The sequence below is a fragment of the Drosophila persimilis genome, unplaced genomic scaffold (assembly GCF_003286085.1).
Source record: "Drosophila persimilis strain 14011-0111.01,24,50 unplaced genomic scaffold, DperRS2 tig00000520-arrow-pilon, whole genome shotgun sequence".
In the NCBI taxonomy this organism is placed as follows: Eukaryota; Metazoa; Arthropoda; class Insecta; order Diptera; family Drosophilidae; genus Drosophila; species Drosophila persimilis.
The window spans coordinates 4,289,674-4,304,895 of NW_020825317.1; the positions used below are offsets into that span (position 1 = coordinate 4,289,674).

At 42.2% G+C, this 15,222-nt stretch overlaps 1 protein-coding gene across 1 annotated transcript; it reads right to left on the minus strand.

Moving 5' to 3' along the window:
- Positions 1 to 2,661: 2,661 nt before the first annotated feature.
- On the minus strand, positions 2,662 to 4,469 carry LOC6596680. Its single transcript, XM_026990152.1, has 2 exons — positions 4,277 to 4,469; positions 2,662 to 4,223 (listed from the first exon to the last, which is right to left on the minus strand). The coding sequence occupies exons 1-2, from the start codon at positions 4,467 to 4,469 to the stop codon at positions 2,662 to 2,664; spliced, it is 1,755 nt and encodes a 584-aa protein (XP_026845953.1).
- Positions 4,470 to 15,222: the final 10,753 nt, after the last annotated feature.

The following is a 15,222-nucleotide window of genomic DNA, read 5'->3' on the forward strand; positions in this document are numbered from 1 at the left end:
ATGCATTAGTGTACAAATTTTCCATAAGCGTACGTATTTTGGTATTTTAACAGGGAAATTTCAAAACTTTATCGAGGTTTCTTCACTGCAAACATATAATTTGGTCGGTATTTTGTTTAGCTTTGAACATTTATAGGAAAAAGTACCACCAATGCCTCCAGCTTGAAGGGAATGGCAAGTTTTACAGTCACGCGTGAGCAGTGGAACGATGCTAGTGAAAACAATGTTCCCATAAGCGAACAGACTTCACTCTACGCGAGCGATTGTGTTGTTCCATTTGAAGTGAAAGCCAGATAGACAGTCACGCGTTAGCGTTCCTGTTTGAAGTTCTCAGGCAAATCAGAGCACTCGATCATCGGCGTAAAAGGGTGCTCGGTATTTCGGTGCCCGAAACTAATATTCCTGTACGCTTCGCATAAATTGAATGACAACAACACTTTAGCTTGTTTGCTCATATCATTAATTTGCCATTTGGTCAAATAATAATGAATATTTCTCCTTCTTTTTTGCCAGTTTTTTCCCCCGCGGTGGGTAATGGTCGTTTGCCTTTATCCATATATTCGTACACGTATGTATTTGTGTTTTGTATCATATTTGCATTTGGACTATGGTGCCAGTGGACCGAGTATATTCCATGGTATATAGTTTTTGTTTTTATTTTTAGTATGAAATGCAATTAATTAGAAGTGGATAATGTGTGCGTTTGTGTGTGTGTGTGTGCTTTTCCCTGCATGAAAATTAAATTAAATTAAATTCTATGTGCATTTTTAACGAGCTCTGGAATGCCACAAAAAGTAACGAGTATTCGAGAACTCGAATACCAAAAACATACAAAATCCATTCATCCGGGCATTCATCGAGCGAGCATTATGAAAGCGCATTAACGGGGACTGGCAGAACGGACAAACGGACAGATGGGCGGACAGTGCACGGACGGAGCATCAATTAAAATTGCTAAATCATGTCAAATATTTTAAGAGCTGTTAACGGTTTAACGCACACATTTTTTATGGACAGAATACAAAGAAGGAGAGCACCAGAAACACGGGAAATATGTGTAATTGATACGACGTGAGTGGGGGAAACATGCCAATCGGAAGAGACGGAGAATGGCCAACATCCGCGCCCAACGAAGGTGCTGCCCCATCTGTTGCAACATCTGAGGCAGGAGCCAGGAATCGTGCAACTTGTTCGCTCTCATACAACAGAGGCGCAACCACGACTCGAAATGCTGTTAGAAGGTCTAACAGTGGAAATGGAAGCCTTGGAAGGAAAGGCTGTTTTTGGCTGCTTACTGTGGGACGGCAATGGTTTTGATACTGGATTTCCGCCAAATTGTCCACAATGTTAAAAAAAAAAAAAACTTTTCGACATAGTTCGGTTCCCATTATATTTTCTATATTTTTAAAATGAAATAATTGAACCGATTGGCATGTTATCTCGTTAACTTTGATTTGAAATACTTTTAAAATCAGCAAAATTAATTTCTTTGGTATTTCTTGCTAATTTTATAACATTATTTATTATCTTATGTAGGAAAGATGAGTCTTGATAAAAGCTCTTCCACAAAGTCCCTCAAACAAATTCAAATATCTAAAATACAATCCCAGAAAATTTTTCCAATCTCCTCTAACGATATATTTTTTAACAATTATTAAAAAATTATTATTATTATGAAACAAGCAAAAGAAAAGGGTTTACATTTAATAACTTTAAAAATAAACAGTCAATATTTAACATATTAGTATAGTTCGCAAAGTTGTTTAGTCTTGTGATCCAAGCTCAAGAACTACTTCTGTTGGAAACGTAATGTCAGGTCATATTTTGGTAATATCTTTAAAACCGTACGTTTCTTGCTGAAAAAGGTCCTAATTGCTATGCAAATAGGAGCAAAACTTGTACAAATTTGACATATTCATTCTTTTTATTAACCTGTTGTGGTACCAACGTAATGTATCCGCAGAATCTAATGCCCATACGTACATATCTATTTCCATTGAATTTAATAGTGACTATTTTGGGGAGAATTCTGTAGAAGTTCTCAAGTATCCAGGGCCCGATTGAAGCTCTTATTTTGTCTCAAAGAAGGGTGTTCAGATAGCTGATCGACGGAAAAGGGACTTATCGTATGACAGCCAGCGGCAGATATGAACATTTATTGCTAAGTATGCAAATAGTTACTACATAAATAGTGCTCCACTTCCACTTCCAGTTGTTTGCCCAACTGTGCGCACTGACGTTGGAGAACTTGCGTCATCAGCTCCCCCGATTGTTCTATGACAAAGCTGCGCACAGTGGGGCCTCAGCCGCAAAGAGGTGGCAAAAGTCAACAAATTTTGGATAAAATGATTCATTTTATTACTCATCTAATAGAGAACTCCCAAAGCTTTTTAAAATAATAATCGCACCTTTAGCTGAGCAGATATGAGCCCTCAAAGTTGAAATTTGTTTGAGAGTGCAAAATTACATTCCACTTTTATTTACTGTAATCTATCTAACCATCTAATTTTTGGCCTTTTTTGAACTTTGATTTCCTTGTAAAAAAATAGATCCCTAAATTTTCCTGAAATTTCTGTTGGTCTTTGAAAATCGCCTTTTCAAGGCACAAAAGCGCATCCAGCACTGAATGTATGTACACAAATGAATCTCTCATTCCGGATCTCATTCCGGATTCTGTCCCACGGCCTCCCGAAGAATCAACTCGTCCTCGAGGCGTCGCCGCTCCAGAGTTTCGGCCAATTGCCGCTCGTCGGGCAGGAAGCCGAGCCTTCGGTACCGCTCCTCGATTTGAGCCTGCAGCTGCGGCTGGAAGCGCCAGATGCTGGCATCTATGATAGGATCGATCAGCAGGGTCTTGGTGTCCGGCTCGCGGTAGTGCTGCATCTGGGCAAACTCTATGGGCACCGACTTGGCTGCACAGCTGGCGGCCTCCGTGTGGTAAAAGGCAAAGTGGTTATGCAGCCCTACCGCAAAGCGCGTGTCGTGCAGGCACTTGGTGGCCGCCGCGCGATTGCAGTGCTCCCGCACCCGCTCCACATGCTGCAGCATGTAGAAGGAGCTCGAGAGGTTACGGTATACCTTGGGCCGCTCGGGATACCGCGGATAGTAGACATTCCGATAGCAGAAGCTCACCCACTCCTTGCAGCTCGCCGGCGTGGTGTTCCCGTAGTCCGGGGCGGCACGCGAGATCTCGATGAGCTCCGGCCAGGTGGTCCTGTTCCCCAGGGGCATGATCACCTCATCGATGTCAAAGACACCTATGTAGTCGTACTTGTACATGTTCCGGTAGAAGCAGTCGTTGTAGGGTATCATTTCGTTGAGGATGCGATTGAAGCCGTCCGCCTCCATGGCGTAGTGATGGAAGTGGGGCGGAGCATGTGGTTCCCCGCGGCCGAGGGACATGGGCCGCAGCTCAACGAATCCCGGGCTGTTCTTCACGTAGTCACGCACCACACGCGTCATATTTGGGTGCATCTGGGCATCGTAGAGAACCACTTTGTGGACACCCAGGGAGCGCATCAACTCCAGCCACTCAATCAGCCGCCAGGACTTGTCTTCGTAGGGAAAGTCCATGGCCTTGACGCACACCGCAAAGCGAAGTGGGGGCTCCTCGATGTCCTCCTCCCGCCCAGTGGGAGTTGATACTTTAGATCCGTTTCCAGGCTGTGATTCGGATGCGGGTAGCTGCTCCACCGCGTCCACCTCATAGACCACGCGCAGCAGGTTCCTGGCCCGATCGCAGTGATCGGCCACCAGGGACACCATCTGTGGCACCTCCCAGCGATGCCTGCCCTCGGGCAGACGGCAGCCCATGAAGGTGGGATAGTAGCGGCGCGGCGCATGGCCAAAGGGCCACATCACCTTGTGTTCTGTGACGGGCACAATCACCGGCCTGTCCCGGTCCTCCATCCAGAACTGGCAGTAGGTCGCGGGGTACTTGAAGCTTTTGTCGTCGTGCTGGTTGATCATCGTCAGCAGGCGGACGAGTGGAGCCTCGGGCACCGCCTCACGGTCGTCGTAGTAGGCCCCGTAGATGTAGTACGTGAGATTCTCGGCCTGTGCCCGCTGCCAGTAGGTGTTGTGGAAATCGATGTTCATCAGATCCGGCGCCGGGCCACAATCTACGCGGCCTGCTGGTCGCCTCTGTCGCTGCAGGAGCTCCTCCAGGGGGAAAGAGGGCATCTCCTGGCGTATCCAGCGCAGACGCTGCTCCATGCTGGGCACTACAGACTGGGATTTATAGACTTATAGATGGAGAGAAGCTACCGCTACTTACTCTCCCTTCGATCCACCAGCAGCTGGTCGAAGATGTCGACCATACGGCGGGACTGTGACTGGGACTGGGATAGTCCTGCCGTTAGCTTGGAGACACCCTCATAGCTGCGCCAGTAGAGGACCACCAGGAAGATCAGCTTCAGCAGAATGATCACGAAAAGCACTCGAAAAAGACGCGTATATGTCGAAGACATTTCGGCTGACGGAATGTTCTACCCTGGAACGTTATACTGCCTCAACCTCCGACCAAACTGTGAAAGCGTGTTGCCCACAGGGTGGCACTTTTGCTTTAGCTCCAGCTTCAGCCTCAGCCTCAACATCTGTCCCTTTGTCTGTTTCTATTTATGTTTATTCTTGTTTAAAGTTTAACAATGTTCGGTTTAACTTCGGGAAAACGATAAATGTTAAATAAGTATTGTATTCGAACTGACTAAGGGGGGCGGGTCGAGCAGCATAAATATTATAATTACATATTATTATTAAACTAAATTCGTACTATTACTATTATATGTTACTATTATATAATATAATTGCACGGGCGATTCGGTAAATCGAAATGTTCTTGAACTTAAATTCTTATGCTTTTGCTCACCAATAAATTGGTATAATAAATATCGATCCGACGAAAGAGACTAAAGATGGGATTTTTGGTTGAAAATCCTGAGGACGGTCGATGTACGAGCAAGATATACATTTAACGACTATTACAGAAAAGAATTTTGATGGTAAGTCATAACGAACCGCAACAAAGACACCACCAATATTTATCAATAAGATTTTCAGAGTTAGAATAAGCAATTATGTCTGCCTCAAAAAATTCACTTTAATTAACCCAATTATCTCGCCGCACAAACCACGCACATTCTGATAGGTTATCTTAAGAGGGAGGTGAGAGTTTATTTTTTTGAGATAGAAGGTAAAGCGGACGGAAATGGAGATGGGTATCCTTCCACCCACTCGAAGTTCAGCGTTGGTGGGCCGATTATGAAAAATGAGATAAATCGCATGTACAGGCCAGAAAGAAGGGTACTAGAATTTTACGTTTACCTTAAAATTAAATGTAGCAACTACAAGGCCAGAGGAGTTGTCAATTTTAAGTTTAGAAAAGGGGCAATCTTCAACCAGAACATCCGTATTCGAATATAGATCAATGAGGGGCGACAGCAGTAAGAGTCGATGCGTCGGCGGATTCGATAATGGCCACAGAAACGCCAGCAACGGCATCGACGTTGTCTACACATATGAAACCACTGTCTGACGATGGTACCGTTTTTGCTGAAGAGGCAGCGGGAGAGTCAACGTTATTATTATTGGGCAAACTATTGTCAACCTTCTATCTCTTTGAAGACTCAGTTTAAGCGTTAAAGTTTTTAAAATTGAGAGAAACTTATCCTGTAACAGCCGGAACTCGTTGTACAAAAATAAGAATAATAAATATGAAAAAAATAAGAGATAAAAGGCGGAGGTGTCAAGCGCGGTGCGTGTGTGTTAGAGAAAAGGTAGAGGGTAAATAAAACCAGAGAGCGGCTCAGAGAGAGTGCAGCGCACAAGCAACGACACATATAGCAACGACATGCCCGCTGCAAAGAAGAATGTTCGGAGATGGCAAGAACGCACACAAGAATTGAAATTAGAAATATGTAAATACACAAAAACAAGCTTACGGCGTACGGCGTGATAGCGGAAAAATGCGCCATCGCACTGTGGGGTAAAAGCCAACAATTTCATTCTAAAAACAGGGCTAGACGTCTAGAAATGTTGTACAAATGATAGTTGGATTACAGTTGAATTTCGAAAAGTCTATTGAACCACGCCTTCCTCCCGCCCCGTACCACAAAAAATAAATTAATGTCGAATTTATAATACAAAATGGACTCAAATGTTTAACAAATTTATGTTAAAAAAGCTTTAAACAATTACTAAACTTACAAAAAATATATATTTTGATGCTATTTGTTTAGCATATACATATGTACATGTATTGTATATTTATAAATTTATTAATATGCAGTTAGTTTTCCGCAACATTCTTAATTTTCGTCATCTAAAGAAATAAATTCGTGATCCTCTTCTTCTTCATTATAATACTGATCTCTGGATTTATTTTCAAGAAGATCAATCCAATTTGTTGCGTCTAAGCAAATATCTAGAGCTTCTATCTAATTCTAATTACGGCTGGTCTTCATATATGTTTTGATTCGGCAACTTGAAGATACGAAGGGAAAACTTCACAAACTATTAATATAATTTAGTTATATAATATACATATATATACATAATAAATATAATTTTCAATAAAGAATGCTAATGTATGATCAGCACTCGACTTTTTTGCTGAAAGGTGTGACGTTGACTGCCCTTGTCCTGAAGCCAGCTCAGATGCTAATATCCTAATATCCTACCTCTACATACATATTTTAGCTGCTTCCGACCTTTATAATTTCTTGCTTCTAAATAGCAACAACCATGTTATATGCAACCACCGTGAGTGATTTGATTTGAATCGCTCGAACATGCGATCCAACAATAATGTGGCTAAATTTCTTTGACTTTGCAATCGTTTGGTCTTCAGTCAGACAGTTTTCTTCGATATTTTCAAAATATCGCCTGCTTCGCGTGTGTCTTTGCTCCAAATCTCAAGCAGTGCTGCAAGAGTAAACTCATAATCTCCTGCGTTATGTAGTTTTTTTCCGGTAAGGGGGAAAAAAGCATTTATACCATTTGATTTGATATATTAATTTGCTAAAAACATTCAACTTGAATCTTGCCAAATCGTTTTGCTGTATTCAGCCGATCGATCGGTTCAAACCCCTGTGTTTGCGTAAAGAACACACTTACTTTCAATTACTTTTCAAAGTTTGTATGAAGAGCGAAGTCAAGCACGACTGTCAAAAAGTCTTTACATTATTTGATAAAGGTGTTTTCCATTATGACTTTCGATTTCGTTGGATACCTGAGACCGAAGGCTGATCTACTATAATGGAGCAGATCTTACAGAAATGGGTTCGTTAGTATCTCAATGGTATCCATGGCAAGATCAGATCCAGTATTTGTTCAACTTGCGGGAAAACGGAACAGATAAAGCGAGAAGCAAACAAAAATAGAGTCAGAGCCAGTGAAAGAAACACAGTTAGAGCCAGAAACTGTGACAGAAATGGAGCCAGCAACAGAAACAGTTCGGGCTAGAGAACCATCCAAGCAGAACATGGCATAAGTTCTTAGAATAACAAAAACAAGATACAGACCCATTCCCATTCCCAATGCCATTCCACTGGATGTGTAGATGTGCCCCAACATGAGGCTCCGGCTCCATCTGAGGCTGTTGTCCTTGTCGCTGTCGTGGTCGCTGTGGCTGATGCAAGGATCCCACACACACACAAACACAAAAGGCGCCGCAAGGTGTGCAACAGACACCAAAAGAAAAACCAAAATACAAGCAACGGCGAGCGGGGAGTGGGCCGGTCCTGAGGTGAGGTCTGAGTGCACACGAAAACGCACCTGAGCGCAAATGAATGATGATGATGTTGCCGCAGCCGCAGCCACATACCCATAGTGCCGCCGCTGCACAGTGGGAAAAGAGCTAAACTATCGGAATTAAAGTCATAGCTTCTTAAATAATAAATATGTACTTTAACATTTTTTTTTTCGTTTAATGCTACTAATGTAGACAATTTTTGGGAGAATATATTTTTTTTTAATTTTTATTTTTCAGTTAAAAATTAATGACGCATATATATATTTTTTTATTTATTCTTTGATGACAGTAAACATTTAAAAAAGGTATTTTAATTTAAAATATGAATAGTTAAAACAATAATTATTCCGAGTCTGAACTTGAAAATTAGCTGCTGTAAAAAGATCCCGTTAGTTCCAATCTTAACCAAAAAATGTAAAAAAAAAAAAAAGTTGAATCCAGGTGAATTTCAAAAGTTTCACTCCACGAAAGTCTACCAGGAGTTTGTTGACTGTGTTACTTACGATTGCAAGATTATATCACGGTTTTCACACAAAGCAAATACACAGACTATATTTTTTTAAATTTATACATATATACCTTAATGTTTATAAAAAGCAAAAAACTATAAGGATTGGAACATTTTTGGTAACTTTCAAGCCAAATCGGTTGAGTGTAGAATGCTTTACAGCTCACCGAATATCAATCAAATATTTTTAAAGAAATTGTCGATAGCCTAAAGAGTGTATTGGTAATCAAATTCATACACAAGTTTGAAGCTTTTTCGAATTAAAAATTCGACTTTCACTCCGCTAGTTTGGCTGTTTTACCCACTGTGCGCTAGAGTCTGGGACAGTGCCACAAAAAGGAGTTCCACCAATCAAAAATGTCTCGTGGCAGAAAGTTTGCGCTCTTTTGTGTAACTTCTACAGTTGCACCCACTGTGGGTCTCTCGGCACATTGTCAGAAGTTGTGTTTGTTGCACAGGTTTTTCCACGGCTACTGCCACATATATGGCACAACCTTTCGCTTAAGCAAATTGCCAGGGTTCTTGCGCAATCCTACTCCTGCTGCTCCTTCTGTTGCTACTCCTCCTGATGCTCCTTCTTGTCCAGGCTCTGTTCCTGTTTCTGGCTCTAGTTTCCTCCTTGCGGCCAGTGAATGTCGCTTGCAGGCTGCTGCTTGGTTACTTGGTTGCCGCCCTGTTGCATTTCACTTAAAATGCTTTTAACCAAAACATTAAGCAGCTGGTGTCACATTATATCAGGAGCAAGACGAGGCAGTGGCAGAGTAGCTGATGCAGAGGCAAGGCTTAGTTAGCCCCGGAGTCAGCAAAGAGCAACAGGAACAAGACTGGAAATTTATGGCCTGAATTAACCCAAGCCAAAACTTCCAACCCTATCGCTATCCCCCATCCCCATCCCCATCCCCATGCCCATCCCCATTCTAGAGATGATGAGTTGCTGCTCCACTGAAGAGGAGTCTCCTCTAATGAGTTGAATTATTTCACCGTCTGGCTGGGGGAGAAGGTGAAGAAGCCGCTCCGTGACTCTTGAAGAAGGGGGATACATATGTATATGACTGACTCCTTAAGAGGGAGCTCTGTGATCTGGAATGCCTTTAAAAGAAGAGCTCCACTCAGATGAGTGAACAAAGAAGGAGGCTCTGCTCAATAGCTCAAAGTACTGCCAAAGAAAGGTACTACTCACCATGTCTCCATGTCAATGCGCTCTCAAATGCCTAATCCCAAAGAAGACTTTCAACAGCACAGGCACATATGCATTTTGATTCCCTTGATGTGCATCTGCAAGGGTTTCCCATGCCATTCTCCTGATTAGAGCCCACTAAATGTAAGCTTCTTATGGGATTCCCCTTCTACCATTACCCCATTTGTTGCGCAATGAAGGTGAAGCCGGTGGCGACTAATTTTCATTTAATTTAAAATGCTAAATTCAAATAGTAGGGCGATTTCTTGCCCTGGCGCAAACACAATACCACATCAAACAGCCAGCCCATTCAGCCATCAGTCAATCAATCAATCATTCGTTCGGAAAGGCAAGACCCAAAACAAATTTCATTTCGTTGCAGCTTGACCCCTGACTGTCCTGGACACTGGCCTGGACTGGTTTAATGGATGGATTTCCCGACTGGTTGAATGGGTGCACCTTCATTTGCCCTATTTGTTTATTAAAATTAAATTTTGCATAATAAACCAAACGAAAAATTGGCTTGGCCTTTGTTTTTGCTGCTGATGCTAATGCTGATGGTGTCCGCCTGCCAGGCAAGAATTTACTTTTACTTAGAGCCGTCGAAAGGCTTTGAATAATTGATGAAATCGTCCATGAATTGGCCAGTCATGCACTTTAAGCTGATGCACACACCACACGTACACTGTGCATGTCGAGAGTCTTGTGTCCTGGGTCCCGGAGTACCTGGGTCCTGGGTCCTGGGAGGACTTCGCACGCACATATGTAAATCAGTTGTGGAAGGAGTCAGTAGGGCCAAGGCCACCTGCAGGGAAAGTCACTTTAAGATGAGAACTAGATCTTCTAGGAATGAGCTCTGGGAATCGGGGTCGGGTCTCCTATGCCCATTCGCCTCATCGCCCCAGCTTATTTGGCACTAATTTATCCGTTTTGTGGTCCATAACTCAAGTCTCAATCTTTTGTTTAAATAAGAATGAACTCAGGCAGGGGACAAGGGCCTAAGGCAGACAGACAGCGGACACCGGACAGCGGAGAGCGGAGAGCTGGGAGGAGGAACTTCTACTGGTTACTGGCTACTGGTTACTGGCTACTGGTTACTGGTCTACGGTGTTGTCTAACTGCAGCAGCAGCAAGCACCATCATCAGCATGATTAATTGATGAAAATCCCTTTTGCCATGCAGGATAATAAATTACAATACATGGACGTACACGGACGCGGACGGACACGGTTGGACACAGGTGCGGCAGAACGGGGCGGACGTGCAGCATGTGCCGCAAATAGCCGACAGGAAGAGGCGGCATATGGGGCAAGCTTTGATTTGGCACGCAGCATGCATATGCATGAAAGTGTGCTGCTCTGCTCTCTGTCTGTCTGTCTGTCTTTCTGTGGCTCTCTCTATACACGGAATTAAGCTCTACGGCGGAGGCGGCGGCATCCGTTGCCGTATCCATTCCACGGGCCAGGACGGCGCTGACGCGTTGCCTGCTTTCCAAATTAGCTTAATTTCATTTAAAAGGATACAGCGTTGCAGCAAAAGAGAGAAAGAGAGAAATGGCGAAATGAGAGGGCAAGGGTATGGCTGGGCATGTTTGATATGAGGGAAACCGGAAAAAGCCGAGAAAATGCTATCTGAGCCAGACGATGCAACCCCTCGTGCTTGGCCTTTGACAATGAATGGCTGATGGAATGTGGGGCACACATGCCGGGACGGAGGAAGAGGGCATCAGATAGTCATCAGACACTGCCACACTGGCACTTTTTCCCCCGCACTTCCTGTTCCAGGTCTCTATGTCTGTGTCTGTGTATGTGTCTGTGTCTGTGTGTTTATAATTCATTAGTTTGCTAAATATATTTCCGAGCTTAATTGGGTAGTAAAGCACACGGACTAAGCTCATAAAGCAGAGCCAGCAAGGCAAACAGCAACAGCAACAGCAACGGCAACGGCAACAGCGGCAACAGCGGCAACAGCGGCGAGTCCTTGACGAGGTCTGATTAAGCAAGTCGGAAGGAAGGAAAAGCCATAGCCGGCGAAATGTGGCAAATGAGCAGGAATTCACACTCACACTGCGGATCCATACGTGTGCATGTGTGTGTGTGTGTGTGTTCATTTTGCGCAAATTGCTAACCAGATTGCCTCCTTTAAAAGGATATAGAAAGGCAACCCAACCAGCAGAGAGCAAAACAAGTGGGGTCACATCTTATAAGTAAGCAGAAAATTTGCAACATTTTGCAAATGCAATACTTGACTCCACTTTTGGTTTTTCATTAACATTCATCAATTTCCGTGAGTCCCACAAGCAACCTTTTATCTGTTATATTTATGTGTTTTATATAATCAGGCGACCTGCACCGCTCAACAGTGATTTTTATCCAAAAGAAGCCTCTTCCTTCTTCAGCTTTCCAGATTTTTGATCCTTTTCATGAAGCTTAGTTTCAAAAATCGTTCCCGATGCTCGCTATCACCTGTCAGTTTCTTACGAATCATAAAGCTATTTAATAGTAGAGTAGAGTTCTTGGCTTGGAAGACTCTTATGAAGAAAATCCCCCTGCTGCAAGTCCTCTTTAATGTACATATCACTGTTGGAGACGAAATTTAATTTGCAAAACGTGTCTGCACTTCGGGTTATATCATAGTACAATTTTTACAACGATCCTGAGGCTCGTTCTTATAATAACACGATCTTCCTTACACTAGCTCCACCTTAGCTTAACTTAATACAAAAAATCTCCATTAAATATATGGCTTTTTCATTAGTTTATAGAAGGCAAAATAACTTATTTAAACTAAATTTTGTATTTCGACTGGTCAAACTACTAGAAAACTTTAAAATAAAAATGTATATCTAAAAAAATATATTTCCTCTCAGTCATGCTACGGTTTTCGCAAATTTTTGCAATTACGATTTCGCAAAACGCGTACGAATTGTAACCCATGTGCTCCTGTCTTGCAATATTTCGCAATCGATAGTGTTTCATTCCCAAATTGTTGTTTGATATTTCACTTAATAAAGAAATGTGTTTTTCTTTTTGAAATTGAAATTGAATTGCCTTCGTTGTGGCAATCGCAGTATATAAAATCAAAAGAATATGGAAAATTTGTGAAAGAACAAACAACATCTGTAACACAGGTCAAATAACTAACTAACTATTGATATCGAGGGAACTATTGATAATTTTCAAGGGAAATTCGCAATTTGCTGTTGTTTTGCTTTATTTGGCTGAAGTAAAATTTGAGGTGTCATTAGAAATACATATTTTGAATACATATATTAAGATCTAAAAGTTTACATTTTCGAATAATATAAAATCAAAACATCAGCAAATATGTTTATTTTTTCCGCTCATAAAAATGTATACTTACATATGTTCTATGTGCAATTTATTAGTAATTTATTAGCTCATAAGCAACCGGTTTTAAATCATACAAAAATCTTTCAATTTGTGTCAGTTGTGTCTTATGGTTCCTGGAAAGGCCGCGAGATCCCCATTGCTGGCAAAAATACTGGTTCATGTGAGAAAGAAAGACCCTTTTAAGCCGGGTATAGAGCCAAAAAGGGATCCTAAAAAAACGACAAATACCAGCAGAGTTACATCTTGCTTGACTGCAAGGTATGAGGCAAAGCAAATTCATTATGCAAAAAAGCACTGAAGTTGGCCCAAAGAATATTTGGGGTGAAGAAACTAAAGAACAATAAAGATCTTTGGGGTATCCTGCATTATTCGTGGATCAGTATCGCAAGGGTAAGATGCGGAAATTCAGCGAACTTTAATGCCGAGATATTTTTAAAACCAAATACTTTCAAACAATATATTCAAGAGGGTTTCGGTTTTCAATTTTACAAAATAAGTCAAAGATCCGCCCAAAAGTTCGCTAAAGATTTTTAACATTTCGCATAACTATTTCATAGTTTTCCAACCGCTACAGAAGCTATAGAAGGTACCTTGACAATCAAAGGAAATGTAAATATGTTGGTTTGTATGTATACTCATAAAATGATCTGAAAGAAAATCTCTTAAAGCAATAGAAAGATTCTGTCAGTCTCGTATAAGAGCATATGTATGGTATATTGTGAATTAGTACATATTTCATGTGATGTCTATGCTGAATCGATACTTAGAGGTTGAAATGTCTTTCAAATAACGAGTAATACATGAATATTTTTTTGATTTCCAGCTGGATAACTAAATTTCTTGCAGCAAATGTTCAACAAACGATCCCCCATCCGAGCAGAGTTCTATTGGACATGACGACTGCTCTTCTCATAAATGTTATTCCGTCCTCCGTTCCTCTGTTCCTCCGTTCTTCGTTCTAGAAACCACCGCCCACTCAGCTCCATTCTGTCCCATTCATGCGGCGACGAGCGAAAAGCTGTAAATGATAAAAGCTTATCTGGCAAATGTTACGTCGACAGCCGGTCCGCCGACAGCTGACTGCCAGCGACCTTTGTCCGGTGCTACTAAGTGGAGGGCAGGGGGCTTGGTTGTGTGGGGGCTATGGTGGGGCTGTGGGGCTGTGGATCGGATCGTTATGTGAACCGGTTTCGGGTAAGCACAAGATCAGACAAGTAATTAGTCCAAGACCAAGCCGAGTCCAAGATCTACAGTGGACGGGAAATACGTAGCTCTCCAATGACTCTCCCTCTCTGATGTCTCTCAGGTTGGGTTTTTATTTGTTTTTCTCAGAAATGCTCCCATTTCCATGAGCACTGCACCTATGATTCTTCGTCAATGTACACTTATGAAGAAATCCGTTGCGAAAATGAATTGAAATTCAGTAAAGCAGCAGAAAGCAATCCGAGACGAGACGAAAAAGAAAAACAGAATTGCTTATTCCGCAAACGCAGCAATCGATCGGGAAGCTTGAGTGCTGATCGCTGACGCTGCGGCTTTGTTCTTAATTTTTCATCTAGTATTTGTACTTGTTGTTTCTCTGGGTTGCCAGTCGGTGCCCCGGTCGGTTGCTAAACAGAGAAAACAGCAACAGAACCCGACGTGCGTTTTGGCGATATGATATTTACACATACAATATTGGTTATGGCCATATAAAGCAGGGTCTCCGATAAGATAGCGGAGCCCCGAGCAATCGGAAATGAGTAGAACAGAATGTTTAAGGCAAATTTATAATGTATAGTCGACTCTATCTATAGCCATGACTATCCCTGTGGCTATCCGTGTGACTATCCCTTCGATTCGTGGCTTTAACATTCGGCTGGACATTTTATCGTGAATCATTCACTCACACCTGAACGTAAGTACGCGGCAGAAGCGGATGCATGGGAAACTTTGTACTTTGCCTCACACACACACACTCACACACATGCGGACACATATTGAGGCAGTGGCAGTGGCGAAATCTGTTCCGTGCCCCCGAAGTGTGAATGATGTCACTGTCGGCTGATTGAACAAAGCACGAGCCGCGATCGCACAGTGGGTTCAAAAATGGAAAAATACATATAAGAACATTTTTAGAGATATGAAATGCAGGGAAAGGAGAGAGAGGATTTAATTTAAGATTTTCTATTGGTTGATGTCTATTTTCTGGTCAACTAAATCCTTCTCTCATTGATCTAACTTTCACATATCAGTCCATTCGTAATTGATAAACCAATCATTGAAATGGAAATCATTGAATCGATAAGACAATTGATGTAGCTCCCTAATCGTTACTGAATCCTGGGACTGATCCAATTAATGATCTACACTTCGAATGGGCTCAAACCACTGTACTCTGGTCCCGCCAGCAATCGTTTCGCTGTGGGGCTTCATTTCGTGGCGACAAGTCGGA

What these genes read in the sequence shown, in the direction of transcription:
- LOC6596680 (XM_026990152.1), bottom strand. Translation starts at nt 4,469, where the DNA reads ATGTCTTCGACATATACGCGTCTTTTTCGAGTGCTTTTCGTGATCATT. An exon ending in GCTGGTGGATCGAAGGGAGA is followed by an intron (nt 4,224 to 4,276) that starts GTAAGTAGCGGT and finishes CCCAGTCTGTAG; the next exon opens with TGCCCAGCATGGAGCAGCGT.